At 29.3% G+C, this 17,951-nt stretch overlaps 1 protein-coding gene across 9 annotated transcripts in view; it reads right to left on the reverse strand.

Moving 5' to 3' along the window:
* LOC103571306 (growth factor receptor-bound protein 14) overlaps positions 1-17,951 on the reverse strand; it is a 200,799-nt gene that overhangs the window by 82,193 nt on the left and 100,655 nt on the right. For all 9 annotated transcript variants that reach the window (XM_053743145.1, XM_053743149.1, XM_053743143.1 and 6 more), the window contains one exon: positions 11,750-11,779. In XM_053743145.1, the coding sequence (XP_053599120.1) occupies positions 11,750-11,779 (30 nt within the window). The remainder of the gene's footprint in view (positions 1-11,749; positions 11,780-17,951) is intronic.

The following is a 17,951-nucleotide window of genomic DNA, read 5'->3' on the forward strand; positions in this document are numbered from 1 at the left end:
TTATTGATTTGGTAAATTAATGTTTGATAACTCGGAACCCTTATCAAAGTCAAAAACTTTTGATAAAATGTATATTGATAAATTATAAACTTTACTATGACATATTTTTGCTCTCAACGGTTCACTAAATTGGCATATGACAAACTAATGTATATTTTGATATTTTAATTTTTTTAAATATTAGTGATTTTTATAAATTTATTAGTATTCGAAAAAAGAGTTTCCAAAAATTGAATTGGGAATAATGAATAAATTCAAAAGTAATTTTTTTTCTGTAAAAAAAGAAATTGTTGAAAAGTGTTGACTATTCTAAATTTTGAAACATAACTATGAACTTTTTTTGAACGTTTTTTAAAACTTTTGAAAATTCAAATTCAAAAGAAAGATCAATGACTATATACATATGCTAAAAAAATAAAATTGAGAAATAAAAAAAAATCAGTTTTTACTGACCGTATTTTACACTGAAAAAAAATTATAAAATTTATCATTTTTAATGGAAAGTCAAACATGAGAGTCAAAAAATATTCGTTTATAATATCAAGTCAATTAATAACTTTTTTGAATTTTCAGAAAAATTATTTGAAAAAAAAGTCAATTTTTTTTCAATGATTCTTTTTATGCGGGTTTGAAAAAATGGTATTTAAAAGTTTTTAAGCTAAAATCAAATTAAATTATTATTAACGTAGAAAGCATGAAATTTAAGTTAATCTAGACAAACGAAAAAATTTTAAAAATTCTCTACTTAAATATATTAAAACGTAGAATTATAATTAGTACAATCTCTATGCAACATTATTTTCATCAGTTTCCTCTAGTAGGGAAAAAAGTTAAATGTAAATTGCTCGAATATTTTTCTTTAAAGTATTTAGTTTTTGTTTGAATAAAAATAATTTTCCGTACAAAAAATAAACAGCGTCGGTACGCTTTTGTAGCAAGTAGGAATTTAGCTCGAGGAATTTCCACTTTATTTACCCAGTACAGACGTGTATTAACTGAAACACGTACTGTTAACGCGGATAAAGTCTTATCGAGAGTGGACCATGCAGGGTATTTGCTCTTACAGCATCATCATTATCATCTCAAGGGTGTTAGCCAATGAGAAAGTGCGCTGCGGTCTACACACGTCTACTACTAATACAGGATCCTTAAGAGTACATTGTGTTGCAGCCACTCATGTTAATCCTTAAATTATTAAATAATTAATAGATATTCAAAGAGCCTGGATTTCCCAGCATTAGATATTTAACCGCCGGTTATTATTTTACGTTAAGCTCAGCATAAACAATTTCGCTTAATTAGTTTAATCAAATATTCATCTACTAATTTTCCATCCATCATTTGAGTGTTATCCTCTCAAAATTATTTTCCATTTCCATTCAACAAAAAAAAAACTTCCTAACATGGTCTGATTTGTCTAATTTTTTCAACAGAGTGCAGGTACGTCAGATATCTAATGATGGTCTAAATTTTCCAAAAACGTCTAATCGTGAGAATCGATTTCCGATAGAATTTCTGCAGAATTTTTTAAAAGACGATCCTGACCAAAACTATGACGTCGGTTAGATGTTTGTAGTCTTTAGAAGTATCGTACGAGTCTTTTGGAAGAATGCTAACCCATAAAAGAGTAAAAACAAATTTTTTTTCGTAGCATAGTCGTGTGGGTATCGATTTTCTATAAAATCTATATGGAATTTCTGAGAACGCGATTTTGACCAAAACTATGACGTCGGTTGGATATTTGTAGTCTTTGGGAATCCTATACAAGTTTTTTTAAAAAATTCTAGCCTATAGAAGTGTAGAAAATAAATTTTTAAATTTTGAAAATAATTAAAGTAAAATTCTCTAAATTGTAAAAATTCAAATGAACATTGGCGCGACTGAATTTAGATTTAAAAATTTTTTTTAGAAATTTTTAGTCCTAAATCACCCCATGACGTCCGTCTGCTCATGTGTACTTTAAAAAAAAATTCCTAGGGGACAATTTAGCTCCTCCCTTTTTTCTCTACAATGCTGTATTGTCATTTAATGAACAATTTGATATATTTGCTACAAAAATAAATGTTTATACATAATTTCTACGGGAGTAGTAAAATTCTTGGCAATAAATTTTTACAATAAGAATTTTTGAACAGTTGGTTGTAAAAATGTGAAATGTGAGAGCTTGAAATGACGATAATAGGCTTATCCTCATTGTGAAAGAGTATCAGTAGTCCGCCAGGTTTCCACAATAACGACATAGTATAAAGCAGAATATGTCGGAGAAGGAAAATAAGCGAACAAGAAAATAAAAAAACTTTAGTAATAAAAAATAAAAATTAAAAGAAAAAAAAAAAAACAGTATAATATGTATAAAATATAATAAAAAATGAAGCTCGCCAACGATCCCTCTTGTTATCCACATCGTAATTTCGCGCTCGTTACGCCAGTATTCACTACAGAGTCGGGCATCACGCGATAGATCATGCCCACGCGTTTTAAGGTAACACGATAACGCCTGTTACATAGATCCCCTCGAGCAGTAGTTATGCTTGGACGAACATGCGCGATCGCGACATCAACTATATAACTACATCTATATGAATATATATATATATATGTTAAGCTAATGGGCTAAGGGCCAAATACCTAATAATTTGCCCTGGAACTCATCAAGTTAATCTCTTCTGGCACTCTTGTGTCTGCCGGCTGAATTGTTGAGTCGCTTTAAATGTTCATGCTTGAGTTTAATCTCTAATATACTGTAAAAACCGCGATTACCGTCTACGCAATATTAAGTATACATACTTTATGTACTGTACAATATCAAGTGTCATTAGCTGAAGGCGTTTTAAATATTTTTAAATCCTCGGTTATAAATTTTATTCTTTGGCTCAGCAGTTAATGTCGCTCATGAATTTTAAATAAATAAATTATCGGACGGTTCTGTTGATTTTTGTCAACTCCAATAAAGTTTCAATGATAATTAGAGTAGATATCTAATTGATATTTATGAAACAAATAACGATATTTGTGAGGGATTTTAATTATATGGATAGTATTTGACTTTTAATGCCTGTAACTTGTTAAGCATTGACTTTAAGTTAAGAGGCATCAAGACACTTTTTGTAGAAAATTTAATTTACTAAAAAATTTTATTTATATAAATTTTTTGTATCTTTGATAGCTGAGCTGTAATTTTAATTTTAAAATTGATAGTAAAGAAAAATGGTGGAGGAAATTTTCTAGAGCTTTGAAATTAAATTCTGGCTAAATTATTGAAGATACAGTAAAACTGCATTGAATCTTTTTTACAGCTCGTTAAATTTACTATAAAAAAGATCCAGAGGGCTATGAACCTAGAGTGAGTAGTTTATGCGAGAGGAGCGTTTGAAAACGAGATAAAATCTCTTAATATTTTAAACCGAAATGCATAAATTTACAAGTAATTGTTGAGAAAACACGTAAATCTGTAAGTCATTGGACCTTTGTGTACTTTAAAACCTATATATATATATATGGAAGTGTATGTATTCGATTTTCTTTTGTTGTTGTTGGTTTTCTTTGGTACACAATGATGAAACGTTGATATATTTCCATTTTGCCCGAGTGTATTATATACCTGCACTTTCCGGAAGCAGACTCCTTGTTCAAATGACTCTCTTGGGTAGCTTTAAAGAACCGTAAAGGATCAGAACACCTCAGACCACTACCAGCTGCTTCTTACGCCGGTACAGTTGGCCCTTTAAACTTTTAAAGGGCTCGGGAGAAACGAAAAATATACCATGCCGGTAGAAAAAAAGTAAATTACTTATATTATATAGAGAACTAACGGTTCAAAGTACCCCAATATAAATCTATAAAAAATAATATGGTTTCAATGAAAACCGACACTTCTAAATTGATTACTTAATCGGAAATCGAAAGACTAAAAGTATTCTGATTCAAAATTTCCCGCGTAAAACATTTCGTTCTGAAAATGTTCCAAAAAAGTTATCAACCATGAATTTCAAAATTAGAGATAATTTTGAACTTGGAGTTGATTTTTGGAATTTTGAAGAAATTCAAAAGCAAAAAAGTTTTAAATTTGAAAATTTGCTGGTTTTAAAAACGTAAAAAAAAGTTAAATACAAATTATCAGCGTTTTTTTAAGTTTCTTATAAGAACTTTTCAAAAACGAGGTTTGAAAATTGAAAATTTCTTTACTCTTGAATTTTTTTAAAGTTCCAAAAATGATTAACTGAAAATTTGGAAATATTTGAAATTTGAAAGTTCAATATTATGAACTTTTTTTGGAACAAAATTTTTCTACGCGAGATTTTATGTCAATTTGACCGCAAAAAATTTTAAAAATTTCATAATTTGTAAATAAAAAATTATCAAGTTTTTAGTGCATGTATATTTGAATAAAAATTTAATTATGTTAAAGTTAGATGGAGGTTGCATATGCATAGTTAAAATATAAATTAGTTGTAAATTAATAATTTAATTATTAGATGTTAATAAATTTTTAATTAGTTATTAGTTGTTAATTAAAACTGGAATTTAATATCACGGATATTGGTGATACGAACCGGAGAGATACGATGACCAAAATAATTTACTATACTCTATGTACGTATTATATTCTACAAAGATATATGAAATTACTTTTTTTTTGCCAACCGGATGGAATGCGATATGGTATTTTGTAGACGAGGCGAATTATTAAATTTAATTTAATAAAAAATTAATATAGAAAATAGTAAAAAAAAAAAAAAAAAAAAAGCGTAAATAAAATTAATTATAATTTGATGTCAATTATTTAATAAAATTTCAACGTCAATATATCTTGTTGTCTACAGCAGTTGCATCGTCATTCTATAGCAATTTAACTTTCCAATAGTAAAAAAATAAACTAAAAAAAAAATTTAATAAAATATAAGAGAGAACAATTCAACATTATTGAAAGTTCAATTTTAAACGTTATATCAATACTTCTCTATCTTCATTTAATTAAATACAACATACCAACTACTGTGAGCGTACAATCTGAAAAAATTCCAACGTAATTGAGCTCCATGTTGATATTTCATCAAACAATATATTATTTGAAAAAAAATTTATACTATGAGTATAAAAAAAATATTTATGTAACAGTAAAAATATTTTATTTATAAGAGATTTTAAATAAAAATAATAACTTCAGACTGTATTTTAAATTTGCATTTTTTTGCAGATTGAAATCGAAGCAAATACACAGAGCTCATTGTTTTTTTTTTTTCCCTGATATTATATATATTAACTACTTTTTTCCCAAGTGTCATAAACAAATTTTTCATGATATATAAATTTTTTTTTTTTAAATTTCGTCGTTATAAAGAATATTTTTTTTGAATAGTAATTTATATTTATATATTTTATCATCTTCTGGATTTGGCAGCAAAAGCATGTACCTAATATATATGTATATATATATATGTACATATACATTGAATGGTAATGAAAGCGTTACCATTTTAATGGCAGTAATGTTTAGATAATGTTTTCTTTCGTTCCAGGGATAGGAGCGCAGGTGCAGATATTCACTGACGGTATGTTTTAAAAAGATGGCGTCGGACTTTAACTGGAACGAATATGTAAGTAAAGTGAAGACCCTCGGGTGATGAAATAAAATGCACACGTCAAAAAAAAAAAAAAAAAAAATGATCCTCTAACCCATGAATATTAATAACACACGATGCTATCAATAATCCTGATACATACAGATATTTTTGATAAATAAATATAATATGTATATATGCATGTATATATTTATATACCAATACTCGTATTTATTTATAATTTTCCGATGGGGTTTTTGCAGTAGATGCGAATGGCAAACGCACCCGCGCGGTAAAATTTAAAAATTGACTTTTATTTATGTCATTAACATGTACATACACCGGATACGGTTAATAAAACCATTTAAGGCACATATTTTAAAAAGGTTTTTTTTTATTTTTCTCTGGTAGATGGATTTATGAATAGAACAAAAACAAAGAGTAATTTATTCCCGTCCGACCTTCACTGTGACGATGTAATCCCCATAGCTGTAGTAAGCCATAAAAATTGTTCGTGTAAAAACATTTATAGCCATCAGTTTGCTTTTAAGCCGCATATATTTTTTTTTTATTATCGATAAACTTTAGTCTTTGTTTTTTAAAATAACATTAACACCTGAACCTGGTTTTATAAATTTGTTTAATAAAATGGTAAAATTACAATTTATATTCTTTTTTTGTTTTATTTTTATAACAAAAATTTAAATTCCAAACGCTGTAACTCGGGTTTAACGTGAGTTATTTGTCTAAATAAAATCAAAAATTTATATGTGGAAGCTATAAATTGCGAATCAGATATTTTTTTTTATTATTCAATCGATAGTCTGTAATTTTAAATCATTTTGATGACTTTAAATTACTCATTACAGGTTAAAAATTTTAATAGAAAAATAAAAATAAATTAAACTGTCAAAAATTTTTTTTTTCTAAAATTTTCTCTACAATAAATTCAAAAATTTTTTATCAATACATATATATTGATTTCTTTAACGGATTATTTACAAATTTTCGTTATTTCAAAATTTTGATTTACAATATTTTCTACAAAAATCTAAAAAATTGAGTCATAAATTTAAATATTTACCAAACAAAAATTTTTTTGAACAATTTAACTATACAGTAATTTTATAAAATTAACATATTTGAAGCTTTGAAATATTTTTTCCCAAAATTTATCAATAATTTAATATTTTTAAAGATCTGAGATATGGCTGCAAAAATAATTATCAAAAAATCTAAATTTATTATTTTACAAAAACGATTTACGATAACGTTAAAAATAATCCTTAAATTTTTTTTCAAGTATCAAATTTCATAACTTGATATTAAAAATGAAAAAAATTTGAGTAGTTTGTATGTCGTGTCAGTGATTAAAGCCATTGATAATTTCCAAGTCAATCTATCTATTTATCCATCTACTGTACTATTATATACCATAATATATATTATATAGTTATCTAAGTTAGCAATAGAGTATATGGAGAAATTTATCGTAAATCCCGTGGCAGCGTAGCCTAGACCGAGTGTCGAGCACCGTCAACGTTAAGTGAGTAACTTACAAGGAGATGTAACGTGATACGTGGCCTGATTCGCGGTTTGAGTTTCATGGTGAACGCCTTTAAGATCATCCACGTACATTTAATAAAATTTATATAAAAAAAAAATAAAAAAAAAAAAAAAAAAGAATTACAGAAACATTACAAGAATAAATTCTTGTAAATATATTTTTAAGCTAATCCACAGCTAAAATCTAAACTTAACGCTCTGAAAAAAATATATATTCAAATCTTAAACTTTCTACAAGTATTATTATTATCTCATCTACTCAACTAATTATAAATTCAAGAGATGATTGATACTAATTTTTATAAATTAACAAGTTCAAAATTACTCGCTGTAGTGAACATATTAAAATTTTATAAATATTTATACCCGCTGTTTGCTATCGCGATATTTTATCATCGAAATAATATGCATTAATTTTCACTTTAATTTATTCTAAATAAATATTAATATTGTAATTGATAAATAAATTTATTAGTCACCTGTTACAATTATTATTGTGCCAAGTGTGCTCACTCGGCTGACACTAATACGATTGTGGTTCAAATTTTTTTGTATTGAAAATTCTCGAAATTCAGCCGAGTGTAAATAATTTTTTATTTACATATTTAGTTAATGTATGTTACTTATTTAATCAATGATTAATGCGTAATAAGTTTTTTTTGTAGTAAATTAATTCAAAAGTTCATTTTACTCGAGTATTTTTAGTATCAATGGAAAATTTTTAAAAAGAGATTACTCATTTTCAAAAAAATTTTTTGAGTCAGTTAACGAAATTTGGCACAAAAATATCAATTTTTGGTCGGTCATAATTTTGGTGAACAAAAACCGTTATTAGGATTGGAAATTTTTTTTTTTTTTTAATAATGGATTTTGAAAAAAACTTACTAAATGATGGTGTAAAAAATTTTCTATATATTTTGATTAAATAAATTTATCAAAAAAACTTAATAAAGTTTCGAAAAATAAATTTCTAAAGCTCAGGAACTTCAGACATAAGAGTTATGAAAATCCTGAAAAATGTTTATGTATTTTTTTAAAATTCAAAAATTTTTTTTGAAAAAAATTTTGATAACTATAAAGTTTGACTGAGAAATAAAAAAAAAATTTTTAAATTTATGTTAAGATTAATTTCTAATAAAAGAAAGTACGTCGCTCCCGAAAAATTAAGAACGGCTTTTAGTTCCCATGGAAATTGATTGAAAAAAAAAATCAATAGAAGTAAAAATTCTAACAAAACAAAATGAAGATTAAAATTCTTAATTAATAGTTTTCTATATTAATAATCCATAATTACCATAAGTAAAAAAGTGGGTAATTAAAGTTAATTAAAATATATGAAAATTTAAGATTCCGTCCGTCGGACATGGATAGTGAGTATAAACTCACATTTAACGACTTTTTGTTATTAAAAAAGTATATGGTTTATTTTCTTTATAACAATCTGAAGAATAATAAAAATTTTAATTTAGTTGAGTTTGAAATGCCTGAGGTTATAAACAAAAAAAGCCAAGTAAAAGTAAGACGGATTTTCCAATCTAGAAAAACCAAATATATTATTGCGGAGAAGTGGAAACGTACAATATCCTCTACCGTGTGATTCTAAGCTTCATATATATATATATAGTATCACATATTCAAGATCATACTGACACGATATAGTTTCACTCAATAAAGAAAGCAATAGCTCCTGGTGTAGCAACATATTTTTTTTCCTTTTTTTTACCACATCCCTGCGAAAATTTCATTTAAATATCTTTTGCCGCGGTAACTTGGGAAAAAAGCTCGAGGTAATAAAGTTCCAGCATTTTATAATATTTTTTTATTTTTCATACTTGAGTCTGCTGGGTTACTTCAGTCGGTTATTTTAGTATCCAAGTAAAGAGATTTTTTTTTTTTAATTTTATTATTAATTTAAAAAGCATATTAATTATAAAATATTGTTTATAAATTTACTAAAAAGTTTATATCTGTTATTTGTGAGTTAATTTAAATTTAATAATATGAAAAATATATTTTTTCAACTACGAGATTGCTGGTAAAATAGAGAGAAATAATTTCGATATGGCAAGCAAAGGCGAAATGATAAGACAAACTAGATAAATAATAAAGAGAGAGGAAGAGGAAGAGAAAAAGCAGGAAAATAATAAAAAAATGATAATGTACTAGAGAAAAAGTTTAATACTGATACATAACGCAGTAGTTTGAGAGAAATTGACGATAGAATTGTGGATTTTTGTGGCAGACAGGCATACAACTGGGAATAGGTGGTTGTTACTAGGGATGAATGATTATATACAGTCGGTGTTCTATATTTGATGTTAATCGATAAATGAATAGCTCAACGTCAGCCGAGTGTCTACTCAGCTCTCCTGTCGTCAGGCGAAGAGTTATCGCGGGCAAAGTTAGAGGAGGACCTGCTAGTAGTGCAGTGGGCGGCGGTGTAGGAGCGCAGGTGCAGGGCTTCTGGGGTTTGCGAAAGAATAAAACGGGTAAAAAAAAATGGAAAAAGCTTTGATAATAATAATAGTAAAAAAAGTATTGAGTTGAGAATGAGAGATATAGAGGTCGACTGTGGTAGCTGAAAAGGTGGCGCTGTCTACGATTGATATTAGCGCATGTTGCTACCCGGCAACCGACGAATTAAATATTTATATCTGCTAAATACCCTTTGCTGGGTTTGTTCATATTATGTCTTATGAATGTATTCTGATAGACGAGATATTTTTTTATTAATTATTCAATGGGTGTCTCGCTATTCTCGGGGGTACTAACTAATAATTTATACCCCTTTTAATCGATTGATAATTTCATGCTAATTAATATCGGGAATGAGTAAAAGAGTCATTGATATTCATAATTGATGCTTGAAATTTTTTTATTATTACTAGAGTAATATTGAGAGAGTAAATGGCTGTGTTTAATTGAACTAGGCCTTTGGTAATTTATAGATGGAAAAAATTTTCGTTTTATTTAAATATGTTTTCGAAAAGATTTTTTTTTTTCTTTTGTTACAAATCGATTGTTAGTCAAAAGAATAATGCTTGTTCTGATAGCTAATAATAATATCCGAAAAATCTTGACAAAGCTCATGAACCCTCATAACAAATGAGAAAAGATATAACTTACAATACATGACATTGAGATTGATGGAAAATAATTTTTCTAACTTACGGAGCTCTTAAGATATAAAAAGAAAAAAAAAATCTTTCTTTCCATCACTGGTTTTCAAATAATTGTTTAATCAATAATTAAAGTTTCGGATTTTTTTTAATCAATAGCTTGGAAACAATTACAACTTTTTCAATAGACCATTTTTCTCTGCATTTTAAAACCCCCATTAAAGATTTTCATTGAATTTTTTTTTTAAATTCAAATAAATTAACGGATAATTGAAAAAGGGGAAATTGAATTTTCATTTAAAAAATAACTTAGCAACAAAAATTATTTTTATATAAATATTATAGTTAAAATCAGTGTTGGTGAAAATAAAAAATATTATATATTATTATTTTTATTTTCAGTGAATCTATCAAGAGAGAGATTAATCTCGAAAAAGTTTATCGAACCTACGGTTTGTTGATTTTATATTTACCCTCTTATATTCTTTTACTCAATATCCTCGTCAGCTTCCTATGTCTACATCTCTTACACAATATATATATATATATAGATATATATTACGTATCACGAAAGACATTATGTGGATATTAAATTTATTGACTGAGTATAAGAAATGGATAAATATAATGAAATAAAAATATATAGAGTATCTATAAGAGTCACAAGTAGATTTAAAACTTATTTTGTACCTTTACTCCAACGGACGTGATATTGTTTAGTTTTATCAAAAGAGTACGCAGGAACTACCCGAATCGCATAAGATAAGAAATAGAAATAGAGTATTAGAAGAAAAGAGAAAAAGAGTACAGAGTTATAGAGCAGAGGTAGAAGTAGAGGAAGAGGAAGAAGAAGGTAGAGTATACAGAGGTTGAAGGTTGTCATTGAAGAACGTGCACTTTTCCCAATGTTAAACGTATACACTTCACCCTATGGTACTTCTCCACACTACGGCATACTCTATTCTCAACTATACTCTATACCATCTCTCGCTTATATTCTCTATACGACGACCCCGGTATTATAAATTATTTATGTACCAAGATAAATCGAGCGCCACGGTCTCGAGATAACGAACAACGCTCTCTACTCTCTATTCTATACTCTTTTTATCATCTTTTACGCTTCTCGCCCCCTGCCACCGGGATTTTGTATTGTTAAAACAATAAATTCCACTGAAATCTACAGAAATAATAAAAATATACGATATTATACACATATATACGATTAGACCGTCGCGAATCCGCTCAACAAAAATTACACCCCGTAATTATTATTATTTTACTCCATAAGCTCTTTTAATTATTCATTTTACGGTTGGATTTTAAAAATTCTTCCAGCTTATTATATATAACTACCTCTTCATAAAACTTTTTAAATAAATTGTTATCATAAGTAATGCGCGCTTTTCATAAATATTTCAATTATTATAAATTGCAAATTATCTAGGTATTCAAATTTATCATGGCATGCAAGTCATTATAATAATTATTTCCTTGACTTACCAAAATTTCTTCAGCTTCCATAAAGTCCGTCTGTAACAAAAAAAAATTAAAAATTAATTTGATTTGAAAATTCAATTTTTGAAGACATTTGAATTTGAGTTAGTATTTTTAATTCACAAAAAGTATGAGACTCATTATATTTTGTAGTTACAATAATTATACCCGTTGGTCGCGTCTTTTTTAGTAACTCGCGCTCTATTATAGGAATTTTCTTTGAGTTCGGGTGAGGGAATCCCTCATAGCGCGACCAACGGAAAGATAAAGTACTTATAATTACTCATAATTATTTAGAGAAAGAAAAACCTCAATAATAAGACTTTAAATAACAAAAAATTTTTTATCTTTATATCACATTTAAATATTTGCATTTTTTCCATACCCAAATTCTCTAATTAATTGACGTATTATCATTTAATGAAAAACCTGTCTCGAAATTTTCTCTGAAAATATGGGCGGCTTTCTTTCAATTTCAAAGATTTTTCGAGCTCGTAGTTCATGATATTTAAAATCCGGATTTTCTGATGACGTCAAAGTTTACGAAACTAAAACACAGTTTTTTTACAATATTTTCATACCCAAAGTATATTTTCCCATGATTAATTCTTTCAGTCTTTTCCTTTTAAAAATTTAAAACGAGCATAGATTTATTTAGTCAATTAAAAAAATTTCTCCATTATCCAGAGAACAATTTGTGCTGCTAACACAATCAACTCAAAATTTATGTGAGAATCCGTACAAAAGAGTATGTAAATCATAGTTAACACAAAATTTTCACGGCATATTTATTTATGGTGAATTTTAGTTATTTATTACGAAACTATTCCCTTAAATCTCTCTTTTAGTCGCGAGAGAATTATGATCACAATTATTAATAAATTTATTTTATAAAATAAATATTTACTTTCAAGTGCAGCTAACATAGTATAATTTCGGGCAATCAGAGTAATTTTGAATTTTTTCTCAGGCATCAAGTCAAAATTGGGTGCTCAGATTTAAATATAATGATTATGGTAAATCCTCCGTAAAAACGAAATATTAGAGTAAATAAATTGTGGTGAAATATTTAGTGTTAAATAATGCATGTAATCACAAAACTGAGGAAGCTCTTAACCTGGAGGCACAGACAATGAAGTTAGTTATCTGGACTCGCTTTGAAAGCACGAATATATATATTTATATGTATGTACATAAGCACGAACTGGGTGAAAATTCACGGGCAGACGTGGTAATATATAACTTTTGCTAAGAACCATCGACTACAAAGCTCCATTTAGTCTCGTTAAGATATACAAAGGAACTATATTATACATCTTATCAACCAAGCAACTCTTGCGTTGTTTGTAACTCACGTGCATTAATCCACTACCACGTACGTGCAATAAACTTTAAGCTGAAATTACAACTCACCCACGAAAATTAATAACTTAATGTGCGACTATGTGTCTCTTCATGTACACATAATTCCTGCTTTTATCCATTAGTTTCAGAGTCAAAGTATCAACACTGAAAAAAGCGGGAGTCAATTCAGAGTGATTATGAATTTTATTTAAATTCAAGTTCATCATTCGGAGTTTCCGAGTTTTAAAAAAGATCACTTCTAATACGGAGTAAAGAGGAAGTTTTTCAGCGGAGTGATTTCAGGGTGATCTGAATTCTATTTCAATCGACATTCACTCCGATTTAAAGTTTCAATATTAAAATTTAAAAGAAAACAATTATTCGCTCCGGAAATTCACTTCGAATTCACTTCAGACTTAATCCGCTGTCACTCTGAATATTTTTTAGGAAATTTAATTCTTAAAAAAAAAAAAAGCCCTGTCGGTCAAGTCGATGGTTTACGAGCTACAGGAACCTCAATAATTTAAAAAACAAGGCATGAATAATTAAAATTTTTATTTTAGTGGGATATTTAATAACTTTAAAATGAAATTTACCAAGGGATTAATATTTGTGATGGCCAATGACGATACATCGGACGTTATCATACCCATGAAATGAGATGAAATGTAAGAGAGCAATAAGCCAGATTGATACAGAGTCGAAAGCGCAGATAAGCGTACGAGTGTCGGATCTGGGGACAGCTTGCAGAGGCGGAGAAGGGAAATAGCGATGGTGGTACAGTGGTAGAGTGGTAAGGGCGAGTAAGTAGAATTATTGAGAGACTATAAGTATGGGTGGTAGAATCCATTATTCACGGGTGGTGTTACGTCTCATACTGAAGCTGGTTCAGATCCAACCACCGAGACCAAGAAGATCCTTGTGAGAGCCTGTGGGATAATGTAGTATAGCGCCAAGGCTTAGAAATTCCTCAGGAAATCCCCCAAGAATTGTGTTACGGGTCGAATGAGAATTTCCAATGATGATTAGACGGCGCCCTGCAATTGTAATAAGATAATACCTTATCGGTAATTCTATTCAGATATTTGTAATTCCTTTTCTTCAGGATTTTAATTTACACATTCTTCTATCCATTTATTTGGCAATCTATCTACCTCACTAGATGGCTAGCTGGCTATATCTATCTCCATTTCATTGTCTACCCGTAGATTGTTTTGTTTGAATTCGGAGATTCACTGCAGACTACACGAGTAAATTTATCGAGTGGCTCATCGAATGCAACCATTCGATTTCCGTAGATCGGGTGCCACAAGAGTATATACTGCTGATGCTGAAAGAGAGAGCACCTAGTGTAGTGTAGTGTATTGTGCTGTACTGGACTGTAGTGTAGTGTAGTAGTACTGGTAGTACTATACTGTAGCAAGCAGACCGTACTGTAGTAACCTACACTGGGTTAGATCGAGTGTGGGTCGTGTGTACGAGAATACGAAGGATATTATGTGTTCGGATGGTCGTATGCTCAGTCTCCATATGAGGGTGGGTATTAAATTTTTTTAGCTCCTGCTGCTGTTGTACTGTAGTTTGTGTGTTAGTGTTGATGCTGCACGTGTATCTCCGTGACCAGAAAATACGTTTTAAAAAGCGATAACTATAAATAAGAGAATCCCGTAATTCTCGGCGCTCCAGGGTGTCCGAGATTCATAGTTCCGGAGAAGTGGAGAAGCTGAAACGCGAGCCAAAAGCTCACACTTGCATTCGTTTAAACCCTCACGTGCCAACGTTCTTGTCTGTCTGTCTGTGTTATACTTTCCCATTTTTTTAAAACTTTTTCTTATCCGAACAGCGAGTTCACTTATTATTTAGTTTATGCATGTAAAATGGACGATTGAGCTGAATTTTATTAAAATTTTTTCCTTTAATGCGAAATAAATTTATTAAGTGTGTGGGTGCATTTTTCTCGGCTATTTGTTTTAGTTATTGTTATTATGGTTTTTTTTTTTTTTCGTTTTTTTAGATTTTAATGGGGGAGACGAGAAACAAGAGAGTACCAGACGTATATTTCGTCAGCTTTGATGTGAATGGAGAGACTTGTTCGCCCGCCTGAATACCCACATTGAATTTCTCACAAGGGTGAGCTGCTAACAATGAGGCCTACCACAAAAAATGTCGGCAAGATATCGGGCGACGGGCATTGAGAAAAGTGACACGTGGCTGTCCACGGTCCACTGATTATTATAACTACGGGCGGAATGACTTTTGTCCAAAAAACGAGAATAAAAAGATATTATATCCCTCGGTGTTATATTTTTCTTAAAAAGTATCTCGTTTAAATTTAAATTGCTGATTTTTATTTCAAAGAGGATTTCGCTTCACTGCTGTGTCAATTAAAAATATTATCTTTGTTATTCCCTTTGTCTTAATGATTTCTTTTCTTTTATTGTTATGATTATTTTTGATAAGTGTTGGTATTTTTAAAAATTGAGGTGAATCTACGAATGCTGGAATAGGAAAAATATAAAATATATTGGGGGATAAAAACAGAAAAATGTTTAAAGATATATAAAGGATCGTGTGCAAGCACGTTTGAGTCATTGGAGGTAAAAATAAAATCAAAATAAAGTTCCTCGGGGTTAAATTGAAAGAGATCATTTTGAAAGGTAAACGATGTGGAGAACGCAGTGCGAGACCAAAAGAAAGTTAAATAAAAAAGTTAAAAATAAAAGCATGGTAATAAAGGGAATGAGAAAAAAGTAAAACTGAAAAGTGAAATAAAATAAAATAGAGCAAAGAGTAAGTAAAGAGAAGAAAAAAGGATAAGGATAAGGATAAAAAAATAAAATAACATGAACAAGAAGTACATTTTCATTTTTGCTCATTTCTCTCAGAAACATATTTCTTCGCTTAGCTTTTCAATTGTGTAAAAGTGAGATGTGAAATATGCTTTTAGCTGATTGCATGTTATTTGTGCTCGGTGGAAAAGTCGCACAACGCAGAAAAGTTTGAAAGGAATCGTTGAGAAGTAAGGCAACCAGAGCAAATATATTATCTGAAAATTGGAGGTAGACATTTTTTTATTTTTATTAATGCTACTCATACCGTCTTTCTTTCTTTTATCCTTATTTTTATAATATTTTTTATAAACACACATACTGAAATTTGCACACACGGATTTTTCAGTGTACAAGATAGAGAAAAAAAAAGTTAAAGGTGATAACACCTGTTCTTTGGGCTGTTGCCAACGGGCTCGACTTATTGGAGGTTGAAAAGCCAAAAGAGCTTTTCTGAGACTTTCATCTGTATCCATCCGTACAAGGAAAAGTAAGAAAAGCATTCACTACTACCAGGATTTCTCTATATAGCCTATACTTTACACAGCAAACATTAAACTAACACAACTTTTCATCATGAACACAACTTTTCGACATGAATAGAAGAATGAGTAAGTTGAGAAAATCGTTCGAGCTAAAGTAATATCATGAAATAAAAACTATTTTTTCAATGTGATAATAAAGAGACCTATCTATATACATAACTTTATTCCCGTAACCTTTTGCTCAAACAAAAAAACTTTTACAATAATTATGAAACTCATTTTTAATTCCGCTTTGCTTAAACTTTTTATTTTTTCCATATTTAAATTGACCTATTACTTTTCCTCCCAAGAACTCTTTCATTTATTCTCTCACTCGGCAAAACTCAACTCAGCTCAACTTAACTCAACTCGTTTCCTTTTATTTTTTACAAGATACCAACGGTTAAGTAAAAAGTTAACTTTTGAGTTAATCATTTTTAAATTTAAATAAATCTTTCCAGTTACATTTTGACAATTAGTCCCATTGTCTTTGCTCACCGAGGCTTAAATTACGCAGGAAATTCTTACGGCAAAGATCATATACATATACATATACATACAACACAAAATACTGAAAGCACTTTGAGTTGGTCATCACTATGGTAATACACTCAGTGCATTATTTTTAATATATTAAAATTAAAATTACCAAAGCTTTGTTGTCTTAAAGTTCGGCTCAACAAACATCAGCATTAAACACAAAACACATCAATGACTAAAGTTTTACCCAACTAATTCAATTGTCTATTAGCATAAAACAATGAAAATTAATATTTAACTTTACTTGCAGTTATAAACTTTATTATTACATCACAATGTGATATAATATAATATAGATATATATCTCGTCATTGTTCATACAGATGAATAATCTAACAAGCCTTTGAAAGCCACAGGAACCACCAGCACACCTGCCATCGACAGGTATGCATCCTCGAGCTGTCTGATTTACCGTGTCTTGCGTATAAGACTCACCAATACACTAATCGATGAGGTTGCCACATGTGCATACATATATATTTATATATATGTTTGTATATTTAGACGTTTATGCTTATGCCGGTTATCAAACGAGATTGGAGTTCACACGGCACAGATGTAACCTAACCAACGGGGTATTGCATTGCCATTTGGTTTTATCGAAATAAAAAAAAAAAAAAAGCAATAAGTTTTTAAAAACGTATTGGGTAGATCAGATCATTTATCATAAATCTAACATTTGCACCTGAGGATAATGATAGAGCAGCAACGTTGCTCATGTATTTCATATAATTCGCCTTAATGATTTACGGTTTTAGCTGTAATTAATTATTTCTTTCCTCACTAGGCTTAAACTTACGCTAACTATTTTTTGCAAACAACAATGGGCTTGAAAAAGATACCAACGAGGTTTCCACATTTCAAAAGATGCCGACACGCGAGTCACAAGAAACCTGCTTACATTGTGTATCATCTTCCTACTATATCTTTACTTCTTTTCTCGTTACACACCAAGACACACACACACACATT

This window comes from Microplitis demolitor, chromosome 1 (assembly GCF_026212275.2).
Source record: "Microplitis demolitor isolate Queensland-Clemson2020A chromosome 1, iyMicDemo2.1a, whole genome shotgun sequence".
NCBI lineage: Eukaryota > Metazoa > Arthropoda > Insecta > Hymenoptera > Braconidae > Microplitis > Microplitis demolitor.